The sequence below is a fragment of the Myotis daubentonii genome, chromosome 3 (genome assembly GCF_963259705.1).
Source record: "Myotis daubentonii chromosome 3, mMyoDau2.1, whole genome shotgun sequence".
Classification (NCBI taxonomy): Eukaryota; Metazoa; Chordata; class Mammalia; order Chiroptera; family Vespertilionidae; genus Myotis; species Myotis daubentonii.
Genome location: NC_081842.1, coordinates 172,751,852 through 172,769,912, shown reverse-complemented (window position 1 = coordinate 172,769,912; position 18,061 = coordinate 172,751,852). Strand labels below are relative to the sequence as shown.

Sequence of the window (18,061 nt, the reverse complement as noted above, 5' to 3'; positions counted from 1 at the left end):
AAATTTTGAGTGGAAAATGGACCAAATGTAAAATTTGCAAATAAGCCAAATTTAAAATTTATTTGACAGATGTTTTTGTTTGTTTGTTTGTTTGTTTTTACTATTTCCCTTTCAAGTAAAGTGAGATTAAATAAATAGAAGCAGTGTGTGTGTGTGTGTGTGTGTGTGTATGTGTGTGTGAGTGTACTGGCAAGGCATAAAATAGCTTGCTGCATAAAAATATTTTAGGAATTTCAGTAATTCTTTCCTCCCTCCCCCACCACGTGTGTCCCTGCCCCCCGCCCCCCCCCCGCCCCCCCCGCCCCGCCCCCCTCGCCGTTAGTTGCCTCCTATATGCACCCTGACCCAGGATTGAACTCGAAACCTGGGTATGTGCCCTGACCGGGAATCGAACCTGAAACCTTTTGGTGTACGGGATGAGGTTCAACTAACTGAGCCGCTGGGCCAGGGCCAGAAATTCTTGTTTTGGTTATTTTAAGCCAATGTATCTCTTTTTTATTTTAAAATATTGACCATCATTTTAATCCTTATAGTTTAAAAGTATCAAATTTTTAGAGTATCATTTGATGTTCCTAAATACTTAAAACTTTTAGAAGTCTTTTTGAAGGTAAAAGGAGTTCTTGTGCTGACTTTGGCAAGTAGCAAAGCTGGTGTAGTCCAGGTTTCACACAAACTTGGAAAAATTTCTGTTCTCTTAAATATGACAAATATCAAATGTTTTCCTCAATGAAAAAAATAATTTGAAATAACTATATAATTCTCTAATGTTCCAATTTATAGAAATATTAACACAGCTCATATTAAGGATTCTTTAGTTGTGGCCCCTAAAGTCTTTATTATCCTGTATATAAAATGACAATGGCAACAGATAAATTTATCTTGTAATAATAAGGCATCTTGGGTATAATGAAATGAGCACTGAAGATGGAAGGGCAAGACTTCATATGAGGTCTACCTTCTCTCTGAGCCTCAGTTTCTTACCCATAAAGTAGGTGATACTAGTTCCCTCATAAGGTGGATTAAAAAATTGTAGTACATATTGATTCTCAAGGTGTTTTATGTAAATTGTAAATATGTTATATTATGAAATTTGCTGATATATTTAATGTTGTTTCTCTGTTTCTGTGTCTTTTACCCATCAAGTACCCTCCACTAAGGAATACAAAGTATTTTTAGCCTATAGCTGGGATTGAAATTTTTTTTCTTAAAGGGCCAGGTAGCCAATATTTTATTATTTTTAAAAAATATTTTTATTGATTTCAGAGAGGAAGAGAGAGGGAGAGAGAGATAGAAACATCAGTGATGAGAGAGAATCATTGATTGGCTGCCTCCTTCATGCCCCACACTGGGAATCGAGCCTGCACAACCTGGACATGTGCCCTGGCCGGGAATTGAACCGTGACCTCCTGGTTCATAGGTCAATGCTCAACCACCGAGCCATGCCAGCTGGGATTGCTAGCCAGTATTTTAGATTTTGCAGGCTATAGTATCTCTGTCATAACCTTGTAGCCATAGTTAATACGTAAACAAATGAGCATGCCTCTTTTTATGGACACTAACATTTGAATTTTATGTAATTTCCACATATCACAGAACATTCTTCCTTTTATTTCTTTTTTTTTTAGAAAACATTTGAAAATGTAAGAAACCATTCTTAGCTCACAGGCTGTACAAAAAGAGGTATATTTGGCTTGTGGGTTGTAGTTTCCTGACTCCTGCTTAGAACATTTGAAAATTAGTTTTAGATTGATTCTTAGAGTTTCATGATAGGGTTATCTGTTGGGGTGGCTTGGGAAATTTCTGAATAGAGATGCTTTGAAGAGAAAACAAATTATGAATTACTGTAATATGTATTCTATAGTTATATATAATCATATATAGTTACTATGAATTTTTGCTATATATTTTTAGCTTCTTTGTGTATATTGAAATTTTAAAGAATATGGAGATTGACTAAATAAAACACAGCAGTGAAGTGTTTGTTACAGAGAGCAAAGAGATAATCTAATTGGTAGTCAGCCCTATTCTACAATTATCCACTGTAGTTAGAAAAGGATGGCATTGGCAAGACCATCTAAGTCAAGAGAGTGTAATTCTAGCTTATTTTTTATTTTTAAAAGAAAAATATCACTAGAATTTTTTATCCTTAAAAACATAAAAAATATTAGTTGAGAGTATGTCTTGTTATCGGTTCAGTTCTATTTTTGCCTTAAAATTTGGGAGTTTTTCAGTCAATGCTTCTGACATAAAACCACAATTTATTCAATTTGTTTCATATCCCTTTGATAAAAGCTTTTATCTTAATCTGTGAAAAACACATAAAAGGCAAGGCATAATATTTTTAAAAATTACAGTTTATTGGCTTTGTTTAAAGATTTGTATAAAATGGAAAGTACTAAGTCAATCCACCTCTGATTAAAAACAGCATTTTATGGGTGTACAGCACTTCAAGTTTTCAAAGATACTTTTATGTAATTGTCTTTGATATTTACTACAACCTTGTAAAGATAGATATTGCAGGCATTTTCTCTGTCTTACGGATTAAGAAAACTGAGGCTCATAAAATGCCCTTACATGTCTGTGGCTCATAAGCAAACATAATAGCTTGAGTTTGAGTCTCAGTATGGATTTAGTGTGCATTTTGCAACAATATTATTCCTTACACAGTGCCCAGCAGACTGCTTTCCACATTAAAAGGTTTGTATATGCTGTTTCCTGATTGGTATTTTAGAACTAAATTAATACTAACATCTATGATAAATTATGAAAATTTATCATAATTCAAAACATTTAATGCTAGTGGGACATGTGTGGAAAGACTAGGGTACATTTCTTTCCTGTTGTGTTTATATCTGAATGCACATGTATATGCCAGTTAGCACAATTTCTAAAGCAACACTTCCTCCACACTGAATTTGTAATTGGTATATTTATCACATACAGTTGTTTCCTCCAAAAGGACAAACATTTCTGAAGGCAATGATCATGCCCAAATAGTACTACTCTCTCCCTATCCCCAAGTTTTTTTAAAAACATAGAGTGGTTTGGATAGACGGCAGCTGGTATTTATAGACAGAATGAGAGTAGCTCAAGCAAGATAAGGGAATGGGGGGCATTGGTACCCCCCCCAAACACACACACACACACACCCCGACACTCACTCTAAATCTTCTCGTTTACAACAAGGTTTAGACTAGGGGACCATGCAGATTAAATAAAAACCATTAATAAATCAGAAATAACAACTCTCTGTGTCTTGGTTGTATACCATTGTTCCTCATGCCTTGAGTTAGGTAACCTTACCCAACTAATTATATTTTTATTGATTGAGAGAGGAAGAGATATAGAAACATCAATGATGAGAATCATTGATTGGCTGTCTCCTGCATGCCCCACACTGGGGTTCGGGCCCACAACCCAGGCATGTGCTCTGACTGAGAATCGAACCGTGACCTTCTGGTTCATAGGTAGACAGGCAACCACTGAGCCACGCTGGCTGGGCTATAATTAAAATTTTAAGGTTAACCCATTCATTTGTAGATTTACAGTGATAGGCAGAGCATTGTATTAGAATTCTAATTCCTCCATGTCCTTGTTCAACACTTGGTATGATTAATTTTTTAAGTTTTAGCCATTTAATATGTGGATAGTGGTATCTTATTGTGATTTTAATTTGTATTTCCTGAATGACTAATGATGTTGGGCTTCTTTTCAGGGACTTATTTTCATTCTTATATCTCCTATGGTGAAAGGACTGTTGACATCTTTGCCTATTTTTTTTAATTGTGTTGTTAATTTTAGTTTTACTGAGTTTTGAGCATTCTTTATGTCTTCTGGGTACAAGTGCTTTATCAGGTAGGTGATTAACAAATGTATTTTCTCAATCTATGGCTTGTTTTTTTGTTATTTTTCATAGTGTCATTTGTAGAACAGTTTTCAATCTTGATAGAAGTCCAGTTTATCAATTTGTTCCTTTTTAAAAAATAAATCTTTATTGTTGAAAGTATTACATATGTCCTTTATTCCCCCCATTGCCCTCTCCCACCTCCCTCCCCCTAAGCCTTCACCACCTACTGTCTGTGTCCTTGGGTTATACATAAACATATATGAGTTCATCGGTTGATCTCTTCCCCTCCTCCCCATCCCTGCCTTCCCTCTGAGGTCTGACAGGCTGTTCGATGTTTCTCTGTCTCTGGGTCTATTTTTGTTCATCAGTTTATGTTGTTCACTAGATTCCACATATGAGTGAGATCATGTGACACTTATCTTTCTCTGACTGGCTTATTTCGCTTAGCATAATGCTCTCTGGGTCCATCCATGCTGTTGCAAATGGTAAGGGTTCCTTCTTTTTTACAACTACCTAGTATCCCATTGTATAGATGTACCACAGTTTTTTAATCTATTCATCTGCTGATGGGCACTTAGGCTGTTTCCAAATTTTAGCTAATGTAAATTGCACTACTATGAGCATAGGGGTGCATATATTCTTTCTGATGGGTGTTTCTGAATTCTTGGGATATATTCCTAGAAGTTGGATCACTGGGTCAAATGGAAGTTCCATTTTTAATTTTTGAGGAAACTACAAACTGTTTTCCACAGAGGCTGCACCAGTCTGTATTCCCACCAGCAGTGTGGAGAGTTCCGTTTTCTTCACATCCTCGCCAGCACTTGTCGTTTTTTGATTTGTTGATGATAGCCATTCTGACAGGTGTGAGGTGGTACCTCATTGTCATTTTGATTTGCATCTCTTGGATGATCAGTGACTTTGAGCACTTTTTCATATGTCATTTGGCCTTCTGTATATCCATTTTGGAGAAGTTGTCTATTGAGGTCCTTTGCCCATTTTTAAATTGGATTGTTTATCGTCATTTTGTTAAATTGTATGAGTTCCCTGTAGATTTTGGAGGTTAACCCCTTATCAGATGTATCATTGGCAAATATGTTCTCCCATGGAGTGGTTACTCTTGTTATTTTATTGATGGTTTCTTTTGCTGTGAAGAAGCTCTTTATTTTGATGTACTCCCATTTTTTTATTTTCTCATTAATTTCTATTGTCCTAGGAGATGTATCTGTAAACATATTGCTACAAGAGATGTCTGAGGTTTTGCTGCTAATGGTTTCTTCTAGGATTTTTATGATTTCCAGTCTTACATTTAAGTCTTTTATCCATTTTGAGTTTATTTTTGTGTATGGTGTAAGTTGGTGGTCTAATTTTATTTTTTTGCATGTTCTGTTCAATTTTCCCAACACCATTTATTGCAGAGACTGTCTTGACCCCATTGTATACTATTGCCTCCTCTTTCAAATATTAAATGATCAAAACAATAGATGCAGAAAAAGCATTCAACAAAATCCAACATTCTTTCTTGATAAGGACTATCAACAAAATGGGAATAGAGAGATTATACCTCAACATAATAAAAGCCTTATATGACAAACCTATAGCCAACATCATACTCAATGGACAAAAGCTAAAACCATTTCCCCTAAGAACAGGAACAAAGCAGGGATGCCTGCTTTCACCACTCCTGTTTAACATAGTACTAGAAATGCTAGCCATTGCAATCAGACAAGAAGAAGAAATAAAAGACATCCAAATTAGAAATGAGGAAGTAAAATTGTCACTATTCACTGATATGATACTGTACATAGAAATCCCTAAAGACTCCATCAGAAAACTACTAGATTTAATAAATGAATTTGGCAATGTAGCAGGATATAAAATTAATACCCAGAAATCTATGGCATTTTTATACACCAATAATGAATTCTCAGAAAGGGAAACCAAATAAACAACCCCATTTAGCATTGCAACAAAAAATTTAGATACTTGGGGATAAACTTAACCAAGGAAGTAAAAGACCTGTATTTTGAAAACTACAAGACATTGAAAAAAGAGATAGAGGAAGATATATGCAAGTGGAAGAATATACAGTGTTCATGGATTGGTAGAATCAACATCATTAAAATGTCCATACTACCCAAGGCAATCTACAGATTCAATGCAATCCCCATTAAAATACCAACAGCATATTTCATGGAGCTAGAACAAATTCTCCAAAAATTTATATGGAATCAAAAAAGACCCCAAATGGCTGCAGCAATCTTGAGAAAGAAAAACAAAGTTGGAAGAATCACCATACCAGATTTCAAGTTATACTACAAAGCCACTATACTCAAAACAGCCTGGTACTGGCACAAGAATAGGCATATAGACCAATGGAATAGAGCAGAGAACCCAGAAATATCAATTTGTTCTTTATGGATAATACTTTTGGTGTTGATGTTGAAGCTGACAAATTTTTACCTAACTCAAGGTCACAACCCCCCCCCCCCCATCTTCTGTTCTAGAAGTTTCATAGCTTTAGGTTTTACATTTGAATTGGTGATCCATTTAAAAAATATATGTATTGATTTCAGAAAGGAAGGGAGAGGGAGAGAGAGATAGAAACATCAATGATGACAGAGAATCATTGATTGGCTGCCTCCTGCACGCCCTCTACTGGGGATTGAGCCCACAACCCTGGCATGTGCCCTTGACTGGAATCGAACCTGGGACCCTTCAGTTCTCAGGCCAATGTTCTATCCACTGAGCCAAACCGGCTAGGGCTGGTGATCCATTTTGAATTAATTTTTTAATCTGGTGTGAGGTATGGATTGAAAGGTTTCTCACCCCACCCTCCCCAAATCACTGGAATATAGAGACCCCATTGCTCCAGCACAATTCATTGAAAAGATTATCCTTTCTCCACAGAGTTGCTTCTTTTTATTTATTTATTATTTATTTATTTGAATAACAAAAGATATTTTACTAAAACATAAGATTTACAGAAGTTTCCAGACAAGTCATACAAAATGGTCACAAGCTTTTCTTGAAGTGGGTGGGGGAAGGGTCTACATTTGACAGCAAAGTCACAATGTTATTTGTGAGGGCTGTGGTGTTTGTTTAATGTTCCCATTTTGGTTCAAACAATCAAGCTTGTCCACCTACAGTGTCTAAATAAAGGTAGACTTGGCTAAAGAGCGTATTCTAAAGAACTGGTTAGTTGCTTTTAACCAATGCAATTAGATCACCATAAAAAAGGGGGAAAGGAGCCCATAAAATTAAACTACCTACCCCTCAAAAAAACCACCCACACCCCTGCAGCTAACCCTGACAACTACCTTCATTCACAGTGCTTTATTCTTAAACCGTGATGGGGTGGCGGGGGGATGAATAAAAGCAGAGAGGGGTCAATGCTTTTAAACGTTTCACAACAATCCAGATGGTACTTCTAGCCTCTGCTCATGCTTTATAACAGTGAATCAGGACAAGACATGGATTTGCTAATGTGCATTTAATCACCAAAGGACTGAAGATGTCTGGGCTTTTATTCTGTAATGTTTCTAAGACCGTGTCCATTAAATGCAAACAAAAAAGGAAGAAGTCTTGGCAGAACAGAAGTGATGCACACCTGCTGATCAGATCGATTTAAATGTTATTCATGGCATATAGCCTAGTCCATGCTCTAGCTATTTCTATGGCTCGGGCTTCGTTGGTCTTCCGTTGCTCCGCTACATCATCTGCTAATGAATCATCTGGATTGGGAGCACTTAACAAAGCCTGGGTGGATGGCAGAGCTGTGTGAATCTGCAGTGCTGGGGACCACTTATCTGTCACAATATCTGAACATTTTCTTCCCAACTTGTCTACATTAGGATGATAAATTTTGGTCATGAAACGTACTTTCGGTGCTGCCATCGGGTAGTCTTCTGGAAGAAATAGTTCAAGTTTAAAAGCCCCTCCCTCAAAGGGGGAGTCCTGGGGGCCAGCAATGACCGCATGAAAATTACGGGAGTTGCTCTCATCTGGTTCTGCTTTAATGCCAGGAACTGGTTCTGCCAGCAAACGCAAACGCTGGGTTTCCTTGATAATCCTGTGGGACAGCCTGGCCATCTTGTCAGATCCCAAGTTCGGCCTCTGGTCTAGTCTCTGGCTCCGCTTGCCTCACTCACCCAGAGCTGCTGCTTTTTTTAAAAAAACAAAACAGCCGAAACCGGTTTGGCTCAGTGGATAGAGCGTCGGCTTGTGGACTGAAAGGTCCCAGGTTCGATTCCGGTCAAGGGCATGTACCTGGGTTGCGGGCACATCCCCAGTGTGGGGTGTGCAGGAGGCAGCTGATCGATGTTTCTCTCTCATCGATGTTTCTAACTCTCTCTCTCTCCCTTCCTCTCTGTAAAAAATCAATAAAATATATTAAAAAACAACAACAAAAATACCACAAACCCCACAACACTTTATTATTGAAAGTATTACTTATGTCCCCTCTTTTTCCCCTATTGACCCCTTCTGGCCTGTCCCCACCCCCCGCCCTAGGCCCTCATCACCCTACTGTCTTGTGTCCATGGGTTCTACACATATACATACAAGTTCTTTGATCACTTTCCCAACAACCCATGCTCCTCCGCCTTCCCTCTGAGATTCTGCATTCACAGAGCTGCTTCTTTACCTTTGTAGAAAATTGGTTGTCCATATAGGTGTTAATCTTTATTCCATTCCAGTAATCTGCTTTTCTATCTTTACACTAATATCCATTGACTTGATTATTGTAGCTTATTAGCTATAACTTCTTTTTTAAAAATTATTTATTGTTGAAAGTATCACATATGTCTTCTTTCCTCCCATTAACCTCTCCCCACCCACTCCCACCTCCCAGCACAAGCCCTCATCCCCCTACGGTCTGTGTCCATTGGTTATGCTTATATGCATGCATACAAGTCCTTTGGTTGAACTTTTATCCTCCCTCCCTCCCTCCTCTACCCTCCCTCTGCTGTAACTTCTTGTTTTATTATTTTAGTGGTTGCTTTCGGATTTATAAGATAGCCTGATATTATACCTCCAAGTGATATTACACCACTTCACTGCATAATAACATATCTCCCCCCTTTCTAAACTTGGTGCTAATGTCATACATTTTACTTCTACTTATGGTATAAACCCCACACTACATGGTAATTATTTTTGCTTTAGATCGTTCGTAAATATTTACCCTCCATTAAATTTTATTTCTTTGTGTAGAACTAGACTTTCATTTGCTATCATTCATTTTCTTTTTGCCTGAAGGACTTTCTTTACATGTTTAATAATGCAGGTCTCATGGTGGTGAGTTCTTTCAGTTTTGGTACGCCAGCAAAAAAGTCGTCATTTCAATTTATTTTGAAAGATATTTACATTGGGTATAGGATTTTAGGATAGCAATTTTTCTTTCCTTTTATGTACTTCTCTCCTTGCTTCTATCATTTCTGACAGCTACCCTGCTTTGACCCTTATCTTTGTTTCCCTGATATCATGTATGGCTTTGCCGATGCCCTTTATGCTGGGTGTCCAGAATAGCTTATTTCAATTTGGATTTTGTGTCCTACATTTTAAATATAGTCAGTACCTTTACATCTATATGAATGTTTGCCTCTCCTTTTTCACGTAGGCCTGAAGTGTCAGAAGAATCACCGCTGGTCCCCCAGAAAGGCAGTTTCCGGCTTGTTCAGTGCAACTGCAGTGCTCATAAATGTTGTGAATGCCATGTGTCTGTGCCAGCAGCCAAGCTCAACTGCACTCTCTCTATGTATTTAAAAATCACATCTGGGGGAGTGGTTTTTCAGTCACCTTTAATGTCAGTTCAACCCATCACTATCGGTAAGTTGTGTATAAGGAAATCACAGATCTACACATCAGTCATACACACAGGTTAAACACGGCTTACAAAATTTGTCACTAGCTTATCTCGCTTTCACCAGCTCTGTAATCATGGTAAACGTGGTGCCAGGGAGTATTGTGAGCAGCTTCTGGAATGGTTGTAGCATTCAGTCATTCAGTAGTAACAGCAGTATTGCTATCTTTGCAATTGTAACCTAAATTCTTGCTTGAAAACAGTTTTATTTCTTTAAATCCTTTTTCTGTCTAATGAGATATACTAATAAAGTATTTGGTTATCACATTTTTACATCTCAGATAGCTATTTATGAAACTAAGTAGGAGCTTTTTTTTGCCTGGATTTATTCCTTCAATAAATATTTCTTAGAGGCTCATGATTTGGGAGCCGGGGAAAACAGTGGTGAATGAGACAAAGTTCTTGCCTCACAGAGTAGGGACAAATAATAGTGGGCAGAGATGAACAAAAAGTAAACAAAGAGTAATTTTCTATACAAATCTGAGCAAAAGAAAAACTCAAATAATAGGTAATGCTCCATGTTTTCAGTGCAGAGATCCCCCTAAATTTTTTGACCAGCTTGAATATGTTACTACAAATGTGACTAATATAAGTAAATATTAACTTAAAATATTTAACTTTTTAATTCAGTTTTGTGTACATATGTTAAATAATATATTTTAATTATTAATATATAATTATATAATATATAATTTAACAGTGTTACTATTTTTTCAGCTCATATTTCCTTAGGTAGTTATATATTAACCCTTTACTCGTATCTTTGCATCATTGTTTTTGACATCACTAGAGTCACTTTTCTAGGTATCTGAAACAATTTTCCTCACAATTTCTCCTTTACTTCTAAGTTATTGGGGATATATCACTTTTTGAATCTGCATATGACATTATATCTTAACATTAGGACTTTCAAGTAATTTGTCCTCCAGGTCACCTTTTAAGTAGTTGAAAGAACAAGATGTGCTAAAATTTCAATTTGACTTCATTTTATGATTATCACAAGAAATGCTTGACTTAAAACATGTTCTTTTTTTCCTTTTATTTTTCTTAAGTGAAGCCCGATCCACCATTAGGTTTGCATATGGAAATCACAGACAGTGGTGATTTAAAGATTTCTTGGTCCAGTTCAACATTGGTACCATTTCAACTTCAATATGAAGTGAAATATTCAGAGAATTCTACAAGTATGAGAGAAGTAAGTATATTTTAGTAAAGGAAAAGTTGAGATGCAACTAAAGTAAAGGTGAGACTCAGCTATGTCCCATAGAAAGTGCTCTCCGCATACCAAATATGCCTGCTCCTTGTAGAGCAGGATCCGTTATAACTTAACATTGCACCACTGGCTTTCATTTAAGATCAGCATAGGAACTTACCATATGAACAGCATTTCTGCATCTTCTGTAAAATGCTTTTAGAAAAATTATTTGACGTTACTCAGTGTTGCTTATATATGGATCTATGTTACATATTGAAGAGCATGACAAATTCCTTCCAGAATTTACTGATAGAGAAAGCTCCTCTTCTAAAAAAGTTTATATATATTAAATTGATCTCTCTTCTTTCCCCTGTTTTCTCTTCCCCTCCCCTCTCTTCTTTCTTCCTCTCATTTACACACACACACACACACACACACACACACACACACAGTTAAATGGCTACAGGAAGTCCAACTACACAAACTTGAATTCATTTATAATTTTTTCACCTACCGATCTTCTTTGATTTCTGATGTTACATTTAATCCTTTTAAAAATTGCTTAGTATATTTATTTACATGCAGTGCAGTGTATGCATTTGCACTGTAAAGTGCATCAAATCCTTTTGCAAGAACTGTCATGCTTGTATCAGGATATACTGGGGTAGTAGACCAAAATGAGAGGAGTTTGGGAGTACTGGTGAGAGATGGTGGGTTATAGCATTAAATGGAGGTAGGGGAAGATTTCATTGAGAGGCTGGCAATGTAAATATGTGGGGGAATCCGGTTCCAAATAGAGAAAACAGCCATTCAGAGGTTCTAAACTGCTTGAGAGGCTGGAGGCCAGGGGAGTGAATGAGAGTAAGAGTAACAGTGTGAATCAAAGTGGATAAAAATCAAAGGGAATAGTGGTCTAGTTTCATTCTGTTGCATGTGACTGTCCAGTTTTCCCAAACCAATATAATGTTACTAACCAGTTACCTCAACCAAAACCAATCAATCAACTAATCCTATATAATAAAGAGTTAATATGCTAATTAGACTGAACAGCAGAATGACCATCCGGATGACCTTCTGGACAACCATCCGGATGACCTTCTGGATGAAGCCAGGGCTGTGAGGGCCAGCCAAGGCTGTGAGGAGCCTGTGAGGGGCTGCGAGGGGCTGCGAGGGGCTGCGAGGGCCAGCCGAGGCAGCCAGGGCTGCGAGGGCTGAGCCCCTTGCACAAATTTCATGCATCGGGCCTCTAGTATGCAATAAAACCAAGAAGGTTAGGGGAGGAGAATAAGGAGATTGTTAAGAACCTCATGGGACATGCATGGACTTTGGCACTTTGTGAAACTAATTGTTCTGTGATTTAGACATAAATATCTGTTTTCTTAGATCTAGGACAACTTTTTTTAAGACTTTATTTTCATAAAGAGTAGGATGGGAATCCTTTTATGATGTGTATGGAAAACCAGAGTTAAGACTGCTCTGGGCTTCAGCTTTCTGATCTGTAAAATTGAGAAAATAGGATTTTAAATACTATAGGTGATCTGATATTGTTTAATGGGTTCCTAATGCTTTTCACCATTTTCATTCTATGGCACCTTGAAGTCTAAGACACAGGGGAGCCCAATAGTTTTAGAGTATATCATTAGGAAACCGAATTTATTCGCTAAGCAATTCTTTGCTGGTGCTTTATGCAGAGTTAGGTCTCTTAAATGTTTTCCTTCTACTTTATAAACTGTATTTTGATTCACTGTAGTTTATCATCAGTCTAAGATTCTTAAAAATTATTCATGCCCTCCGTCTGTGACGTTTTGCTCTAGGAACAAAGCAGTTCTCTGTTCACCCTGCCCATCATTTCCACCGTGTGCTTTCCAGTTGTCAGCAGGGGCATGACGCTTCCCATTGACACTAAATATCTCAAGATTTGAAAAGTTATATTCATTATCATCCAGTTAAAAATATTTGTTTATTGTCATTGTGATTCTTGGACTCATGGGTTATGTAAAATTTTATTGACTAATGTACCAACCTTTGTTATTTGGTTATTAATTTCTGTTTAATTCCATTGTGGCCAGCTAACTCCTCTGTAAGATTTTAATTCTTTGAAATTTGTTGAGACTTGCTTGTGATCTCACAAGGGGTAAAAGGCTCACAGTGACTTGATACTTTGGTGTTTTCAAATAATATTTAACAGGCTGATGAGATCGTCTCAGCCACATCACTGCTAATAGACAGTGTGCTTCCTGGGTCTTCGTATGAGGTTCAGGTGAGGGGCAAGAGGCTGGATGGCCCAGGCATCTGGAGTGACTGGAGCAACCCTCTTATTTTTACCACTCAAGGTAGGTTTTTGTAATAGTACCTTCTATTGAAAAGGGAATATGATTTTTGAAGTTGTGTTTGGTATAAGACTCTTAAATTTTGTGGCACTAAACCAGAAAGACATTTCTACATAAATTTTGAAACAGCTAATTTGTTAATGAAAACGTGTATAAGAGCTCCCAGGTGTGTATGCATCCATAGCAGTATCTTGTTGAATTACTTTCTTTTTCAAAATTTACAGTTAATATAAAAGTTTCAAACTCACAAATTCAGAACACTACTTGTATCGATGTTTCCTTACCTTACTTTAAAAAAAATTAATCTTAGAGAGAGGAAGGCAGGGAGAGAGAGAAATATTGATGTGAGAGAGAAACATTGATCGGTAGCCTTTTGCATGGGACTTGACTGAAAATCGAACCCGAAATCTGGGTATGTGCCCTGACCTGGAATTGAACCTGCCATCTTTTGGTGCCCAGGATGATGCTTCAACCAACTGAGCCACACCGGTCAGGGATCCTTAACTCACATTTTGAAAAATCAGATATATTTATTAAAAAATATATTTTTCTATACATATTGTTTTATTGATTTCAGAGAGGAAGGGAGAGAGAGAGAGAAACATCAATGATGAGAGAAAATCATTGATTGGCTGCCTCCTACATGACCCCCACTGGGGATCGAACCCACAACCTGGGCATGTGCCCTTGGCCAGAATCGAACCTGGGACCCTTCAGTCTGCAGGCCGACGCTCTACCCACTGAGCCAAACTGGCGAGGGCCTTATTTATATTATTTAAAAAGTAAATATTCAACATTTACCCCATCAATTTCAATACATTTGTTTAATGTAAATTTTACAAATTGTCAGGTTTTTAATAAATTGTCTTTCTTATTTTAAGCTAATATTTTAGCACTTAATAATGCCCAAATACTTTGACTTTAATCTGACTTCCCAGTTAAGCCTTAATTATATGCATTCGATTTTGAAGTGAAATGTTTTGTGTGTTTATTACCTTTAAAACAAAAAGCTTCAACTTAATTTTTAAAAGTTCATTTGTACTCTTTTGAAAAATGGATTATTCTGAGTCTTTTGAAGCAGCTGAGTAACGAGATGTGGAGCACATGGAAGGTAGGTTAATGGTCTCTCAGGTCCCTGCTAGGTACTTATTTGCAGTAAGTAATGTACTATGAGGCTTGAATGCCACTCTACACTAGTTTATAAACCTAATGCACTGGCTTCTGTCCAGTACTTTCATGCTACTAAGTTTTTTCCTGTTTATGTCTAACTGCCAATGGCTGGCGTAGATTTTAAATATAAAGATATTGGAGTTTAGCATGCTGCTGCAGAAAACTTAAAAACCAATGAAGTGTTTTCGATTTTGTTTTTTGGGATAACCCAAAAAATGTTATGTAAGAAAACAGATATTCATATGTTACCAGCAGAAAATGGTTTACCTTAAATATACTGATTTTATAATGCACTCTGGCAGAAATAATTTCTTCCTTTGTTAACAGTTGTTGACTTTTATTCAATTTCTAATTAAAAGCATAGACAAACTGTGTTTCCAACAACAGGGAACTGAAAAAGTAGGATGGAATAGTGTATGGACATTAAAAGTAATATTTTAGAAAAGTTTGGGTTCACTTTGTCTTCAAACACAGATTGGAATAAAATAACTCAAAATTATGCTACAGAGCAGTAATATACAAACCTGCTTTGTATATTGGTGCATTAATTTTACATTTCCTAACTAGTTTTCTTATTTAAAGCTTATTTCTATACCTTTCCTGCTAATTTGAAATTTTCATATATCCAAATGAGACAATAGTCCACCATTTTTGGGGTGGAGGGAGGGATGGGTGTTATCTTACAGAGATTTAAGAACTCACCCTAAGCTTCACTGATTCTTAAAGCAAAGTCTCATGGAAGACAAGTCATTGTGGAATTAGACTACATTTCACTTTCGTTAAATTTCTACGTATCACTTAGCAAGTGACCATTATTCATGAAATCATACCCTATATAATAAAAGGCTAATATGCAAATTGTCCCCTTGGGAGTTCGACCAGAAGACCGGGAGTTTGATCGCTCGCTATGATGTGCACTGACCACCAGGGGGTGGCGTGGAACATGGCAGGTGACCAGCGGTGGTGGCGGCGGTGGGGCACTGAGGGAGCGAGGGAAGGAGGAGGCAGGGAGGCAGGGAACCTGATCGGCCCTGATCACTGGCCAGGCCTAGAGACCCTACCCATGCACGAATTTCATGCACCGGGCCTCTAGTATTATAATAAAACTAGATAGATATTTATGGAAGGTCAAGTATTTGAGAATGGGAGTGCTTGGGATCTTAACTAGCTGTACACAAACAGGCAGTTACAATTATGCAGTCTCTTAGCACACTTGTTTTGTTTTTGGCAGTGTCATCCCTGAATGCTTTTATCAATTTTTTTTACATGGTAAATTGTTTACACAATGTTTTCTTTCTTCATCTGATTTTCTACCTTTCTTCCCTCATTACAGATGTCATATACTTTCCACCTAAAATTCTGACAAGTGTTGGGTCTAATGTTTCTTTTCACTGCATCTACAAAGATGAAAACAAGATTGTTTCCTCAAAAAATATTGTTTGGTGGATGAATTTAGCCGAGAAAATTCCTGAAAGCCAGTATAACACTGTGGGTGACCGTGTTAGTAAAGTTACTCTTCCCAGTTTGAATGCAACCAGACTGCGAGGAAAGTTCACCTACGATGCAGTGTACTGCTGCAACGAGCATGAGTGCCACCATCGCTATGCTGAACTGTATGTGGTTGGTAAGCACACTGAGGTTTTCTTCCTTTTGTTCCACAAGATAAATTTATCTTAGGGACTCTGTATTAGAGTCTCATTTATTTTCATTAAGCATTCTTTTGGTATTTTTGCTGCATATTAATATTTTTATGTGTTTTAAATAGATGTCAATATCAATATATTATGTGAAACTGATGGGTACTTAACTAAAATGACTTGCAGATGGTCAACTAATGCAATCCAATCACTCACGGGGAGTACTTTGCAATTGAGGTATCATAGGTATGTATTCTTTTTCTGTTTTTATTTTTGTGTGGATATGTTGAGATAAAAATTTCCTATAGAAATATCGCCATCACGGTATTCTTGTAGCTTTTCTTCTTGAAAGAGGATAGTAGAATATACTTCATTAGAAAACAGTAACTGCTACTTTTAGCCATTTTAATGCCATATTAAGAGCAAATAGTGGCAGAAGGGCTGTTTCAAAGAAGAGGAGAAATGCTTTGTATGTTATAAGGCAGGGTGTTGATAGGGGCTCAGTTATAAAAAAATGATTTTCTTCTCTGAGAAGATGAATGATATTCTTGACTATATGATTCATATGCAAAGCAAGAATTGACATCTTCAAAATTATACTGCTTTTTAAAAATATATATTTTATTGATTTTTTACAGAGAGGAAGGGAGAGAGATAGAGAGTTAGAAACATCGATGGGAGAGAAACATCAATCAGCCGCCTCCTGCACATCTCCCACTGGGGATGTGCCCGCAACCCAGGTACATGCCCTTGACCGGAATCGAACCTGGGACCCCTCAGTCCACAGGCCGACGCTCTATCCACTGAGCCAAACCGGTTTCGGCAAAATTATACTGCTTTGAACTAGAAAGTAGTCGGACACTGTAATTATGCTATAATTACTATCGACTCTGTTTTCAGTTTGTGGTAGAATTTAATCTGTATTGAAAGTGTAAGGAAATTATTTTCCTTCCCATCTCAGGGATGCCCACTACTGCTTTTGGCCTATAGTTTTAAAATGGTATTACACAGGTATAATATTAGCTTAGCTTTCAAAGTGTTAATAGGTTCTCTCTCTAACTGGGTCATTATCTCCTTGTTAGAGCAATGCCATTTAATTTATTTGCATTCCCACTTAGTGTCTAATGAAATATTTAATAAGGGTTACTCTCTGCTTTTATGGAAAAACAAGATTGTGATGTAGCTGGGAATTCTAAAATACCTGTTTAATAAGGACAACTACTTTTAGATGGAGCAAAACCGGTACCTTTTAAACAGCAAAGCAGAATTCTCAATGCTTACTGCTTCCATCAATGTTGTATATTAATAGACTGTTTTCATGTCTTTCAAGGAGCAGCCTTTATTGCTCTGATGTTCCATCTATTCATACCACCTCTGAACCCAAAGATTGCCATTTGCAGAGAGATGGTTTTTATGAATGCATATTTCAGCCAATCTTTCTATTATCCGGCTACACAATGTGGATAAGGATCAATCACTCTCTGGGTTCATTGGATTCTCCTCCAACGTGTGTGGTTCCTGATTCCATGGGTGAGTTAAATTGCTGTGTGTCTTCATTTTTACCAGCAGACTTGGATTTAGGTTGATTCAGGGCAGTTGTATTTTACTATTTTCTGATCATATTAGATTTAAATATTTGTTCTGCTCATAGTGAAATTGAGAAGACAATCAGCATTTGAAAGTTTTACTATATTTACATTATTTTAAAATTTTTGTAGCACAATTTTTTAGCAATAGGAATATTTTCAGCATACTATTTGATGAGTGAAATTTAATAATATTATTAATAATGCACTACTTTGTATTTTTTCCCCCTAATGTACTTATAGAAACATTTGGAGTTTTTAAATCTCAAAGTTTAATTTAGGTATTCTGATGGTTTTTGTAATCTGAATAGTAATAACTCAAGGCTTTAATTTATGAGGCTGTGTAGGGAGCAGCATTCAAAATAGCTAAAGTCAAGTGAAGAAGAGAAAATAGACAAGGAAGGATGACATCCATGATGAAATTTTAAATACTCTT

General features: G+C 37.0%; 2 protein-coding genes across 5 annotated transcripts in view; one reads left to right on the top strand and one right to left on the bottom strand.

Annotated features, from left to right (window-relative positions):
• Positions 1-18,061, top strand: part of LEPR (leptin receptor) — a 94,770-nt gene that overhangs the window by 51,481 nt on the left and 25,228 nt on the right. For all 4 annotated transcript variants that reach the window (XM_059689270.1, XM_059689269.1, XM_059689271.1 and 1 more), the window contains 6 exons: positions 9,465-9,673; positions 10,760-10,902; positions 13,091-13,235; positions 15,736-16,026; positions 16,168-16,285; positions 17,370-17,569. In XM_059689270.1, coding sequence (XP_059545253.1) covers positions 9,465-9,673; positions 10,760-10,902; positions 13,091-13,235; positions 15,736-16,026; positions 16,168-16,285; positions 17,370-17,569 — 1,106 coding nt within the window. The remainder of the gene's footprint in view (positions 1-9,464; positions 9,674-10,759; positions 10,903-13,090; positions 13,236-15,735; positions 16,027-16,167; positions 16,286-17,369; positions 17,570-18,061) is intronic.
• On the bottom strand, positions 7,219-7,936 carry LOC132229475 (ubiquitin-conjugating enzyme E2 N-like). The gene has a single exon (XM_059686084.1). The coding sequence runs from the start codon at positions 7,934-7,936 to the stop codon at positions 7,472-7,474; it is 465 nt and encodes a 154-aa protein (XP_059542067.1). The 3' UTR covers positions 7,219-7,471.